Here is a 14,232-nt window from a genome sequence, read left to right as displayed (position 1 = left end):
TCTGTGATATTGAGGGGGTGCGCCCTTGTCGTCAGGGGGCACCCCTGCTTCTGAAGTGATTCAATTGCAGGGGTGGATCCGTCATTTAGGGGGTCAGAGGGCTGGCTTTGAAAAGTTAATGATTTTATTTATGAATGGTCATGGTTTTTGTTGCCTTCCGAAAAGATATGCATTGAGACTCTTTAACCCTTCCCCCAGAAAAATTTGGAGTGACGGGTTGAGCTGAGGTGCCCACAGGGGAGGTGGGTCATAGCGCAGACTGCGCCATTGAAATTCTCAATGGACGTTAATCTTTTTTAGGGAATGTCCTTTTTGAGGGGGGGGGAAGTGTTTTGAGGGATATTTTTCGCTTTTTTTTGGCGGTGGGGTGGTCTATGCGATATTGAGGGGGTGCCCTTGTCCTCAGGGCGGGTGGGCACCTCTGCTTCTGAAGAGTTTCAGTTGCAGGGGCGGATCCGTCATTTAGGGGGGTCAGAGGGCTAGCTTTGAAAAGTTAATGATGTTTCATTCGACTAGTGTTATAATTGAATGTATGCTGTCGAATGCTTGATTATCAAATGATTATTTGGGATGCTTTGGTAGTCTAATGATATGTTTGGTGGAAGTGGGCGCGCTAATAAGGTTCCAACTTGAGAGGCATTAAAATTAAAATTATATTTCAGGTAAAAAGGTGGAATACTTAAGTTGAAAACCTGAGGGAAGTCTTTCCGCTTACGTCCACCTTCGACTATACCATTAGGTAATGATACAGATGTAACAGGCAACAACAAACGTTTTAGAGCCCAACTATACAGATTACTGCAGACACGTGTTTCGGGGTTTCAAGGAACCCTTTTTTCAACGCAAAATAGTGAGATTGTGGATGTAAGAACATTACTGGATGTCTTTAGGGACCATTCATTAATTACGTAAGGGTCCCCAGAGGGAGGGGGACTTCAAACCCATTCTCACGCAATATTTTCCAAGTTGATGTTTTACATTTGAAATTGTGCAGTCAAGTAGTTTGACGGGAATTATATATTTTATTTGCGTTTGGAAAATAAAAAAACTTATTAGGATGAGCTGTTTTTTATTTGTTTTACGAAGAATGAATCGTGTAAAACATGATAAAAGAATCGCACTATGCATAGCATGTTTTATTTTTAATAATTATCGCATCATACACAAAAAAAAAAAATGTCGAAAAAACATTCAGTCTAGATTCCAATTTTTTAGTATATATTTCATTACACAAAAAGGATTAATTTAATGATAGTGAATTTAATTTCGATTCCCAGTGATGTTAGATTCGTTATTTTATTGTTTTGAAAAACGGAATGGAATCAATCTTACCTAAGAATAGGGGGAGCGGTTTGAAAAATCTTACATACTTTTACATGGTGGGAGGGGGGTCAAAAAAATGCCAAAATCATCCTTACGTAACTAATGAATGGCTCCTTGCACGCAAAAGCTTACTATTTTGTTCAAAAAAGGGTACCTTAAAAACTCCAAAGCACGTTTCAGCAGTACTCTGGGACACAAAACGTTTGTTATTTCATGTTACTTCTCGGCACTAAAGTATTTACTTATTCCTTAGTAAAACAAGTGATTTACTTGTGTAATTCCTTCCTATGGGTGCAAATAAGAGGGGAGGGAGGGGGGGGGGAGTTTTGACGCAAACTGCGGGATTGTAATTTTTAGGGGATTTTGTCTCATTTGGTGGTATTGCTCTTGGGGAAGAGCTTCATAGGTGGTGCGCCTTCGCTCTTGGGATGGATAGATTTGGAATGATTTTAAAATACAATGAATGCTTTTCGCTTGCTTTATTCGAATGGGGATATAGTTGAATGTTTGGCGTCGAATTTTCGATAATTGAGAGATTCCTTAATAATCAAACGATATTTTTCGAACGAAAATTGTTTATTATCATATGAGCGGATTTATGGAGGGGTATGTGTTGTGTGAGTGGCGGATACAACGGGAAAATCATGGGGGTCATGTCCCGCCACCCTAAACCGTCGACAACAGTATCCGTACACATTGTGTTCAAACACTTCATGCATAAAATGTCAACGATGACAGTATCTTTTCATCTCATTAATTATTTTTCAAAGTAAATATTTGAACTACTACTTCGTTTCATTGCTCATGAAATTAATTCGCAACGTTTATTCCCAATCAGGTGCCTTATTCCTGACCGATTTGGTGCTTTTTATTGACTCCCAAACAGATTCAGACATTTTTCGTACCAAAAACGGGAATTTCGTTCATGGGCGTGGGGGTGGGGGCTTTCTTCAACATGAGCCCCCTCTCCCCCCAAAAAATGGTTTTCTGTATCCGGCCCTTTAGTGATCCGGTAGTGAAATCTTGAAACAAAGGGTAGAGAAACGCTTTCCATACTGTTTTGAACTTGACAATTATTAAGATCAAATATGTACAAATTTTATTAAAAAGTGAGGGATAACGATAATATGGGCGGGTCTTTGGGCGACACTAGCAGGTTTAAACTTGAGAATTGTTAAACTTAAAAATATATTGAACCAGTAAGTAACCAGTTGTGTAATTGAAAATTTAAGGTGGTCTTAGGTCTTTTTCGGATTATTGTTTCTTAGGGGGAGGGGGGAGGGAGAAATTTTCATAAGATGCGTGCCATTGCTCACAGGGACGGACGGACACCCCTCTCATTCTCTAAAGTTTCAGAATCAAATAATAGCTTCTCAAGTGCTTTTTTTCGAATGGGGTTACTCAGAGAGCACACTTTGTTGAGATAAAGGTTTTAAAACGATTGTTAACGCTGTGACAGTCATGTTAAAACGTTTGTGGAACGTTTAAACGCAATGTGTTTAAAATGCAGTGGTGCCCATTCCCCCCCCCCCCTGGCGATGACATTCATCTGTCAAATGCGACGGAGAACCCCCAGAACGAGAGCCCCATAAAATAAGACTAAATGCCCTCTTATAAGTTACCCTCTCCTCTTCAAAACTTCAATGGCATGGTCTGCACCATGAACCCCCCCCTCCCCCTCTGCCCTCTCAATCGTGGGGGATCCTTGTTTAATATATTGCTTGTTGTCGAATGTTCGGTTATCGAGCGTCTCGGATGATTTGAAAACCGGATACGTAATCTGCTTTTTAGAGAAAGTTGGTAATCAATTTAAACCTTTTTGAGGACCAACGCACGGAAAATCAAGCGCAGCTGTGAAACTAAGTTCCGAAATGGACCGTCGCGAGCCAAAGCATTTTCAGCAGTTTTGCCTCAACTTTACAATAAATAAATAAATAAATAAATCTCATAAAATCAGCACATCAATTGACTCCAAATTTTTAAGTTGAGTGAATAATATACTAATCAACATTTATGAAAATATATTGAAAATATAAGGAATATGACTTAAACAGAAGCGAGTAAAACAAGAAAAACATTTAAATTCAACTACGCACGCGAAAATAAATGCTACGCACAAAAGTCATAAATATCTTACGTATGGAATTTGAAAGAAAAAAAAAATCTGTATAAAATGTTATTTTTATTTATAAAAATATGGGCCAAAGCGTGGAAGCTAATATTAATTCCACACGACAAACTTCCATATTTCTTTTTAATGCTCTCAGAAATATTTCAACTTTACTCCCTACACTTTTATACTGTTATTACATATTTCCCAAGTCAGCGAATGAAAAAGAAAAATAACAAAGAGCGAATCAAGAAAGAAAAAAAATAATCATGAACTTCAATGCAATTCAAGCCACACTTATAACTTTCAATGTGCCGGGAATCCCAATCTGCTGGAAAAAGCAGCCAGAAATATTTTACCCGCCCTCCACATGTATCAGTCAGATAAATATAATTCCACTATTAACAAGAACATAAAAAAAAGCAAAGCAATAAATAAGAATAAATGAGTCCTTTTGCGCAGAGAGAGCAACGATTCCCCTACTTGTTTACAATATTAACTTTGTGTTTGAGTGCCCGAAACCATTTGAAATAACCACGTGATATCTGAGAATCATTAGTTTAAATACATGACCGTTCGAATAAATCACTCAAAATGAATGTAAAAAAAAAAAAAAAAAAAAAAAATTGAGAAATCAATCCGTTACAGAAATTGAAATGAAAGGGGGAGGGGGGTGATACCATTTCAATCGCTACGGGGCGCCCCCTGAGGGCTACCAACAGTCAAGGGCACATTGCCAGTTTTCTAGCCGCTACCAGTAAACCTATAAAAGTTTAAACTAGTCCGAGCCGGGTCGCCCAAATGCCGAACTCCTAGTTTCTGACAAGCTAACAGGGAATCTCGTCGAACCAGCATCCCCCAAAGATTGCGACCCCTAAATGAAGACTAAAATCTATCAAATTGACCCCCTAAAACTGCGTTTCGAACTTTTCCGGAGGGTAGGGGGGCAAGGGTGTATCTGCTCATTTTATCGGAAAACAACAAAAAAACTAGACCCACTGAAACGTAAAAACTAGACTTTTTCAAGGAATTGGGGGAGGGGGGCAGGCCGTTATTTCGAACTTTACAAGAGAGGAGGAGGGATTAAAGAGTATCCTACGAGTTGCATATTATGCCGAATAAGAGTAAGAATTTCATTTATATGAGTACAATAACTTCTAAAAGCCAGGAGGGTTCGCCCCTTATTATACCCCTAAATGATAGGCTTGATGGCCCATTCCTATTTCGTGCGCACCCCTGCCAATACAACTCGGGAATTCAACTGTTCCAAAAGTCAAAGGTATCCACCTTTGCCCCCCCTTCTTTGGTACCCCCCCTTCGCAGGGCGATGGTGCACCCTCTCAAATGTTACGGAGCATCCGTCCTAGAAAGAGCTCCCCCCCCCCTCCCAAAATGCGATTTAAAAAACCACTTTTATAGAAATTTCGGTTTCGCAGGCAGCGCCATGGACCCCCCACCCCCTCCCGAAAATGAGATTTAAAGAACCCTCTCAAAAACCCAGCCCTAAAAATTTTAATGGCACAGGCTGCGCCATGCCCCCACCCCACCCGAAAATTAGATAAAAAACACTCTGAAAAAACCGGCCAATGGCGCAGGCCGCATCATGCCCCCCCCCCCCCTTATAGTGGGGCGCCCCTGTAGCAGTCTACTCAATTCTGGAAAAGCTCAGAAAATGAACTACTTGAGTACTCGATTCAAACATCTCGAGATCTCGATTAAAAACGTCTCGAGATCTCGATTTAAAACATCTCGAGATCTCGATTTAAAAGATCTCGAGAAGTCCATTGCTCGAGTACTCGATTCAAAAGATCTCGAGAAGTCAATCGCTCGAGTACTCGATTCCAAAGATCTCGAGAAGTCAATCGCTCGAGTACTCGATTCCAAAGATCTCGAGAAGTCAATCGCTCGAGTACTCGATTCCAAAGATCTCGAGAAGTAAATCGCTTGAGTTCTCGAATTCAAAAGATCTCGATTATCAATCACTCGAGTGATCGACTTGAAAAGATCTCGATTATCAATCACTCGATTATCAGAAGTACTCGATTCCCGAGATCTCGATTATCAAAAGATCTCGATTATGCCCATCACTATTAGCCAGGGCTAAAGCAGAAATACATGAAATACACCGCCAGCTCAGTCATTTCCAGCCGAGGACTGCAGTTTTGTGCTTATTAGCACTCATCAGCCCGGCATAGGAAAGTGACTGAGCTGGAGATGGAAAATCTCTTATGGAAGCCAAGAGGGCCAAACAAACTGGTAGCTAATGAAGAATTAGCACAGACCAGCCGAGTGGCCGAAGCAATTGTTCCGTTGAACTCGAAAATTGATGGCAAGGCATGGTATATTCAGTAAATTACTGTCCATTAGCCAGGGCTAAAGCAGAGATACATGAAATACACCGCCAGCTCAGTCATTTCCAGCCAAGGACTGCAGTTTCGTGCTTATTAAAACTCATCAGCCTGGCATAGGAAAGTGACTGAGCTTCAGATGGAAAACCTCTTATGGAAGCCAAGAGGGCCAAACAAACTGGTAGCTAATGTAGAATAGCCCTGGCTAATGGGCGGTAATTTACTGAATATACCATGCTTTGCCATCAATTTTCGAGTTGAACCGAACCATTGCTTCGGTCACTCGGCTGGTCTGTGCTAATTCTACATTAGCTACCAGTTTGTTTGGCCCTCTTGGCTTCCATAAGAGGTTTTCCATCTGAAGCTCAGTCACTTTCCTATGCCAGGCTGATGAGTGCTAATAAGCACGAAACTGCAGTCCTCGGCTGGAAATGACTGAGCTGGCGGTGTATTTCATGTATTTCTGCTTTAGCCCTGGCTAATGGGCAGTAATTTACTGAATATACAATGCCTTGCCATCAATTTTTGAGTTGAACCGAACCATTGCTTCGGTCACTCGGCTGGTCTGTGCTGATTCTACATTAGCTACCAGTTTGTTTTGCCCTCTTGGCTTCCATAAGAGGGTCTAGTTTAGATATTTTTTCCAAAAAAGAAATGAAAAGAAATCTGTATGTTTTTAGATCAATTAGTGATCTGGGATGAGGATATAATATTCCTATCACACCTGTATATATTGCATAGGGACATGCTACTTCTGTCATTCATACTTCCCAGGAAGTGTCTATAGATTAGGAGCATTTAAGCAACTTCATGGCTTTTTGTCACTTCAGAATTGGATTAAAATGAATGTGACTTTATCCACATTGCTAAAGAGTAGAAATATTGTTCATCTCAATGTATTTTTAACGTTTCTCTGCATAGTATAAAATGAAGTGTCCAAAAAAGCGTCTGTGTGTTTGAACTCGCAAAACTCGAGAACTACCCGGCAGAATTCACTGGAAGTCCTGAAAAGGTTTACAGACTAGTTCAAAAAAAAAAAAAAAAAAAAAAAAAACGATGAGTAGGTATTATTTAAATTCCAATTTAGGCTCGAATTCCTGAATATGGGGGTGAAAAATTACTTGCACACACATTAATATTATGTATCGTTGGGAAGTTTAGAATTTTCCATGTTCTACGCAATTTATTCCAATGCTGTAACTTAATTACGGCGGGAATTATTCGCATTTTTAACTCGAATTTTTTAAGGCTTAGCTGAAATTTAGGCACTATTTACTTCATTCCATCTATCAATAAAAAGTAAAGGAATTGTCCCACAGTTTTCTTTTTGACACCATTGGAAAATGCGACATTTTTTACTCCAGATCTATTTCGACCTAAGGTCGAAAAATTACGCTTCTGTCTCAAAAGGAAAAAAAGTTACAAGCCTTTTTAAATTAAATTAAAAAAAAAACATCTCATGTCCATTCAAATTGTTAATCATTTTCTTTCGCATTTTAATTCCTTAAACTTATTTTATTTTGAGTTTTCATGGTTACGTTTTTTAAATCCATCTTTTTCGATTTAATTTCTTAAAAGTATTTTAATATCTGTCATCATTGTTTGGGAGGGAAATTTTGCACGGTGTTTTTTTTAATTATTTTATTTATTTAGGTCTGTGGAACGCACGATTTTTATTTTCAAGGTGTACCGAGCAAAGCCGGGCAATGCAGCTAGTATTGTATAAAGAAGATAATTGAGGTTTCCAGGCAATGATTTTGTGTAATGTTTCAAATTATATTAATATTGTTTTGGGTCTGTCTTATGTAAAAAACGTCGTTTGACACCTAGGTTCGGATTTTTATAAAATTTTGTATCTTTGCTAGTTTAAGTCAGGTATGAAAAATAGCACCCACTTCAGGCTATTTAGTTGGCAAATAAAAATTGTTGGCCGGAATTTATACTGAATGACTTCTAAATTTGAGTTGATATTTGTTGTCAAAATGATCTGACAAATTAAGAAACTTCGATGTTGTTGATTAGAAATAGTGAACAAGTTGGTCACATCACAAAATTGCCAACTCTCCTGATTTGTCGAGGAGACTCTCGAATGTTTATGCCTTCTCCCTGAATGAAGTAACTATCTCCTGAGTTTTTATCAAGTCAACCAGATTCCACAAAATAGGGTTTTTTCAGTGATTAGAATTTTGGAAAAAATCAAAATCCCTACATTAAACAATCACAAACACGAAAACGAAACCTTCCACACACGAATATGGAAAATGTATTTGCCTGATCATTTTTGAAACAATTTTATTTTAAGTAACCTTTTTAAAATTGCTACCTCTCAAAGTTGCAGAAAAATGTTCTCAATTTTCTCGGACTTCCTGAATTTTTACCTGCTGCAGCAAATGTTTATTATTATAAAACTAAAAAAGCTAATGCCTGCTTTTAAACATTTTTTTTTAAACTTAAAAAGTTCTAATTTTTAAACTTCCTGATTTTTGGGTTCTATACAGATCTAATTTGAGCAATCCTTTGGGAGAAAAAACATGGCTTATTTACAGGTAGTCGATAATGGAGGTGCTGTGCCACTGCTGCTGTTATAAAGAATCTACTTGATCTTCATGTGTCTCACAATGACTGCATGTAACTAACAATTTGTAGTAAATGTCAAGTATTTTTTCCTAGTTTATTCTATCACAAGCATAGGACCATTGCTCTCTTTTTTGCCCGAAAACTGATTTGAAAAGTTAATGTATGGAAAGTGTGAAAGTATTACCAGAAGGTGTTAAATGTTATGAATTATTCTAAGTTTGCAACATATTTCTAAATGTTTTATTTTTTTTCATTTACAGGTTAGAAGTAATTTCTCAAGATTCAGAGAAAATAATCCTTACATTTGGTTCTAATAAAGTTATTCTTAATGGCAGTCCTTTTAGAATTGATATTTTTTTCTGGTGATCAACTCGTTATAAGTGCAAATGCTCGTGGATTAATGAAGTTTGAACATTATCGTCCAAAATCTAATCCGTAAGAAAATTACTTTTCTTTTTTTGGATCATGTTTGTGGAATTTTATTTGTCATTAAAAATGGTTTTAGTTTTGTAGCTGATATTTTTTAAAAATGTTATTAGTTTCTTTAAAAAATCATGTTTTTCAGCATCTGTGGTGACTGATAGAAACAGGTTGTGAAACAGTATGATAGGGAACAGGATTTTGTGTCGAGGAAAAATATTTGGAGAAAAGAAATAAATAAAATAAAAACTTATCTAAAAGTGAATTTATGCCGCAAAATAGTATTTGATTTGGGATTGACACAGAAAACTAATCAGCACTAATTCCTGTCAATTCTCATTTATTGAATTTAAATTGTTCAATACTTGAGTTCCGAGTATTTTGCCTCTTATATTTCTTGCTTTTGGATTTTTTAAAAATAAATTTCTGGATATAATGAAAGTTCTAACCTTTATGCAAAAAAAAAAAAAAAAAGAAAGACACATTTAAGGTTTAAAGTTCAAATTGCAGTAAAAATTACAAGGAAGTAGTTTTGTGGGGAAAATAAAGCAAAACATTTGTTGCATGAATTAACATCCATAAATTCTTTTCTTTTATTTTATAAGGGTTTTTTTTTTTTTTTTTTGAAGTGTAAAAGCAAACTTGTAACCCTGAAACTTGGTTTCTGCAATTTTTATTGCCATTTGTGCATTTTAACATGTTTTTAAATATTCAGATATTTAAAGAAATAAAGTGATCAATATTTAAAAACATTATTCATGTTTCCATGTGCTTTTAGCATTTGCAGGCAAAGATCTTTTAATGCCATTTTATAGTTGGATAAAAAAATATCATTATTCAAAAACTATTATAATTTTGTAACTTAAAATGAAAATTTTTGCACGCTAAGCTGATATTACAGAATAAAAATTAATATCTATTTTATGGGGCTAAATTTTGTTGCTTATAATATTAAAAAAGCAGTTTTTAAAATTTTTTTTTATTTTGTAAACTGATTCTTTTGAATCATTAAAATAATAATAATAATAATATTTTTTTTGAAAACCTAGATATTTACTGATTTAAGTTTTTGAACCACTGTTCAAGCCAGACGTAAATTGGGTTCGCTTTAGGACCCTTTCACAAAATTTAGTGTCTTAAAATTGTACCTTTTACAGAATTTTGTTTTAAGCGTCTTTTTAGCTTGATAAACTCATCTAAAAACAAAACATATGTAAATAAATTCTCTTATTTTCCAAAATTTTAAAACCATTTGCAGAAAAGATCTTCTGCAAGTGGTTTATTATTATTATTATTTTTGTGATAATTAAAATGCTCCTTATGATATAATGATTTAATTTTTTGGAAAAAATAAAGAAAATTCACAAACCTGGTTTTTGCTTGTGGCAAGTAGAGACACAAGAAAGAAAACTTGAATCAACCCTGTTAAACAAAAAATTCTTATAATTGTATATGTTGTGAAATTTCTGAAAATTTAGTTTCTGTTTGCTGAATAATTATGTTAGTTAATAAAGTAGTTAAGTAGAATAGCTATTACTTTGCGAACAGTAGTCTAAATTTTAAATATTTATGTATTGTTTTTTTCTATTAACTTAGGATTCTTCATTTTATTTCTTCAGTTTTTTTAGAAGTTTCCAACTATTTTTTAGTTATGTAAGTGCTTGAAGGGATCTTATATTATTTGAAAAGTTTGCATGTTTATTTAATATTTTCAAGTTCAGTACATTATCATGCATTTCTCTTTTGTACAGGAAACCAACTGAAGAAGGAGAAGAGCAGAATGAAATACAAGTAATTAAGATACTTTTTAGTTTATTTGGTTCGAGAATATTTGTACGTATAAAGTATATGAAATCTGATCTTACATTAAATATTTCTTGTTTATGGAACAGTAGGATATCAAAATACTAAACAGCTTCTAATTAGCATTGGATTTGACTTCTGGTGATTGATTTCACCCCTGCTAAATGTTTCGTCTTCAACTGATCAGCAAAAAAAAAAAAAAAAATTACTCTGCAATTTAAAGCTAATTTTTCACTAGGGAACTCTGCTAACGCTCACAAAACCCCGAAAATTGCTTCACAATCTTATTTGATTCGCAAAGATTTAAATCGTCAATAAGAAAAATACAGTTTAAAAACACATTATGAGCTCTCTTTGGATCGAAAAGCACCCCTTCCCCTGGTTTCAAAATAACTTGTACCAACTTGCAGAGCCGTAAGGGCTAAGGGGCTTCTAAACATTGCAAAAGTGCGGTTTTGTGCATTTGAAAAGTCGCATTCATATTCGTGGTCTCTAGTAACATATTTTGCTCTGTAGCTCGGAGCTTGAATTGAGTTGAACCTAAGATTTTCGGTTAAAATCGAAATGCTTAAAGTTTGTGAATAAGAAAGAAGAAGAAAGCAAATTGAAAACATGTAACTATGACAACGCCAAATAAAACATTAATAATTTTAATGGAGATATTATTCTAACTTGCTTTTTAAGACTTGTAACTTTTTTCCTTCAGAGATAGAAGCTTAGTTTTTTCGACCATAGGTCGAGTTAGATCTGGAGTTAAAAAAATCAGCTCTTTCCAGTGGAGTCAAAAAGAAAACTGTGGGACAATTATTCACTTTTTACTGATAGATTTAATGAAGAAAGTAACGCCTAAATTTTAGCTAAGCCTAAAAAATTTCGAGCTAAAAACGCTAATAACTCCCGCCGTATTTAAGGTAGAGCATTGAAACAAATTGCGTATCACGGGGGAAATTCTACTCTTTCCAACCATATATAATATCAATATGTTAAAATTATTTTTCACCCCTTTAATGGGCAATAATAGCCAATTTAGGCAAAATTTAAGCTTGAAAAATTAATTACAAAAAAAACTAATTTGAATTAAAAGAAACAAAACCCCAAGTGCACATCCGCTGGGCTCGAAGTAGTTTCGTACAAAATTTCAAGGCTGTAGGTGCTATGGGGTCTCCTAGACGCTGGCCTGCCACAGACTTCCTTCTAGAATTTCTTTGAAACCTTACTTTTATTTACTATAAAGAGACTAGCTCACTTGAGAATGTTTTTTACTTTAAAAAATTAAATTCAACAGAATTATGCGACTACACTTTCAAAACAATTGCTCATAAATTTCCTGTCATTTTTACGTACAAAACCTGTGGTGCAGTCTTAAAATTTTTAGAGGGGGGAAAATGCTGTCATGCTTAAAAATCTAGATACTTTTTTCATGACTAATGGTAATACCTAGACATATAGCTAGGATTTTATTCAAGGCATGAAAACACTTGATGTTTTTTTTGAGAAGTGAAATTTATTTTGGAAGAGTGAAATATATAAAAACCATAGTGATCAATTCCTTAAAATAAAGATGAACATTTGCGATTTATAAAAAATCATTCCCTTCCAATTGCTTCTCCCCACCCTTTTCGCAGTGCTAAATTTTTATTTAGAATACAAAGCATAAAAATAAGCTTGACTAAATTTTTGATGCTTATTTCATGTTTTCAATTAGTGAAATACATATGTAAAGGCGTTAAAATATCCTTTTTCAGACGACTTTTAGCAGAAACAGCGATGCTGCGACCCCCTTCATAGCTTCTTTATGAAGTCTGCTTCTGAATTGAAAAGATTTTTTGTTGTTTCTTTGGCTTTCTAAACAAATCTGTTAAATTTAAAGTAGAAACAGGGTGGTAACTCAGGTGGGTATTCTCAGGGATATTTTAATTTCTGGATTAAATAATGAATTATGTGGTGATATAAGTCTTTTCCTTATATCAGGGAAAATTATTATTTTCTGTCACCAAATCAGTTAGTTTTGATAGTTTTCTTTGTTGAAATTTTCTTCCATTGAGCAAAACAAAAGAAATTTTTTCCCCAACAAACCACTATAATTGAAAAACTAAATGGGACAAAATAGCCTAGTATTTTTATGTGCTGTACTTTATGTTATCTACTGTTCAGGAAATAGTAAGTTGTTTGAGAAACCTTAGCAATCAATTTTAGCAAATGTTCAAAGATTAATACTCAACTAGCCTGCGTGCCCGGCGTTGCACAGGCTACTTAAAAAATGAAAGAGCTGTTCAATTGATGTTTTTGTATTATTCTGACATCAGTTTCTAAAGCGCTAAGGAGTAAATAATTACGCGTAATGCAAGGTTTGCAAAACACCAGTAGAGCATATTTTTGGCAAAAACCTCTTTAACGTTAACCATATTTATCAATAATACAAGTTATGAGTATTTTCAATTAGCACAAAAGATGAAAATATATGCATTCTCAACTATAATATGTGCTCACTTTAAACTGAATTAAATCTGATAGAATATATCTGAAATATTTATGTACAATTACAATCAGCTTTTTACATAAAATGACACACACTTTTTTGTTGATTACGTGAAACTAAAGCACCAAGACTTATTAAATAGCAGTAAGCATTAATTTAATATCAAGCCATCAGATTCCAATTAAGCTTTAGTTAAAATCCTTAAAAACAATATTTTTTGTTCAACTCTGTTTCACTTAAAGAAATCCAAACAATCTTAATTTAACGTGCTCTTTTAACGATACAAACTGTATTGCAAAAATCGAAACAGGAAGGAAAAAGAGATTTATTACAATTCAAAAACTCACCCATGTGACGGAAAAAAGTCCAACAAAATAAACATAATTAGTCGCACATCCTAAATGTACCGAAATATGAGGCCGGTGAATGATAAACTTACGCTTCTATCAATAAACATTACTAAAGAAAACATTTTTCATATGCTGCAAAGAGTTAAGAACGTTGAATGTGAAAAAATAAGAAAGGACAGACGATAAATGTCCGAATAGAGCAACCAATTTTAAACTAATTAAAAATGAAATTCTAGATGGAAACGTTGTTTTAAGATTTGGACAGCAGCCAAAAAAAAATCCCTTTTGACACAATTATTAGAATTTTATTTGCTCAACCATATGCAAAATGGCAACAGGAAAGAAATAAAAATTCCTGAATAGCGTTATGTTAATTAACATTTTAATTAATATCTCTGCTAATTAAAGTCATACAATTATGAGATTGGTCCTATTGTTTTCTTTGGAAAATTTCGAATTGATCGGTATCTCGTTTGACTTCCGATTTGCAGTGGTTCTCGAGAAGATAGATCTTCAGACAGACAGACGCGAACAGATTTTAATATTATAGTGGATTACAGTAGGAGAAACCATTTAAGTACAGTATAAAACTTGCAAAAAAAAAAAAAAAAAAAACTGACACATATTTCAGGGTTGCAAGGATTTATCCCTTTTCTGTGTTAAGAGAGGAGTTTAAGGATAAAAGACCCCAGTTCATTGAAACATTGCTTGTTGCCCCTAGTCGAATGTTTTTTATCAATTACTTCCTCTTTTTGCTTTGCTAAAAAGGTTCTTTGTAATCTAAAAATGAGTCCGCAGTTATTTTTGCAAATTTTGTGCTGC

General features: G+C 34.8%; 1 protein-coding gene across 1 annotated transcript in view; it reads left to right on the top strand.

Annotated features, from left to right (window-relative positions):
* The window catches only part of LOC129223391 (neutral alpha-glucosidase AB-like), a 59,244-nt gene that overhangs the window by 8,172 nt on the left and 36,840 nt on the right, over positions 1–14,232 (top strand). Inside the window, 3 exon segments of the mRNA XM_054857982.1 lie at positions 8,619–8,712; positions 8,714–8,793; positions 10,530–10,569. Of these exon segments, the coding sequence (XP_054713957.1) occupies positions 8,619–8,712; positions 8,714–8,793; positions 10,530–10,569 (214 nt within the window).

This window comes from Uloborus diversus, chromosome 5 (genome assembly GCF_026930045.1).
Source record: "Uloborus diversus isolate 005 chromosome 5, Udiv.v.3.1, whole genome shotgun sequence".
In the NCBI taxonomy this organism is placed as follows: domain Eukaryota; kingdom Metazoa; phylum Arthropoda; class Arachnida; order Araneae; family Uloboridae; genus Uloborus; species Uloborus diversus.
This window is presented reverse-complemented; position numbering and strand designations above follow the sequence as displayed.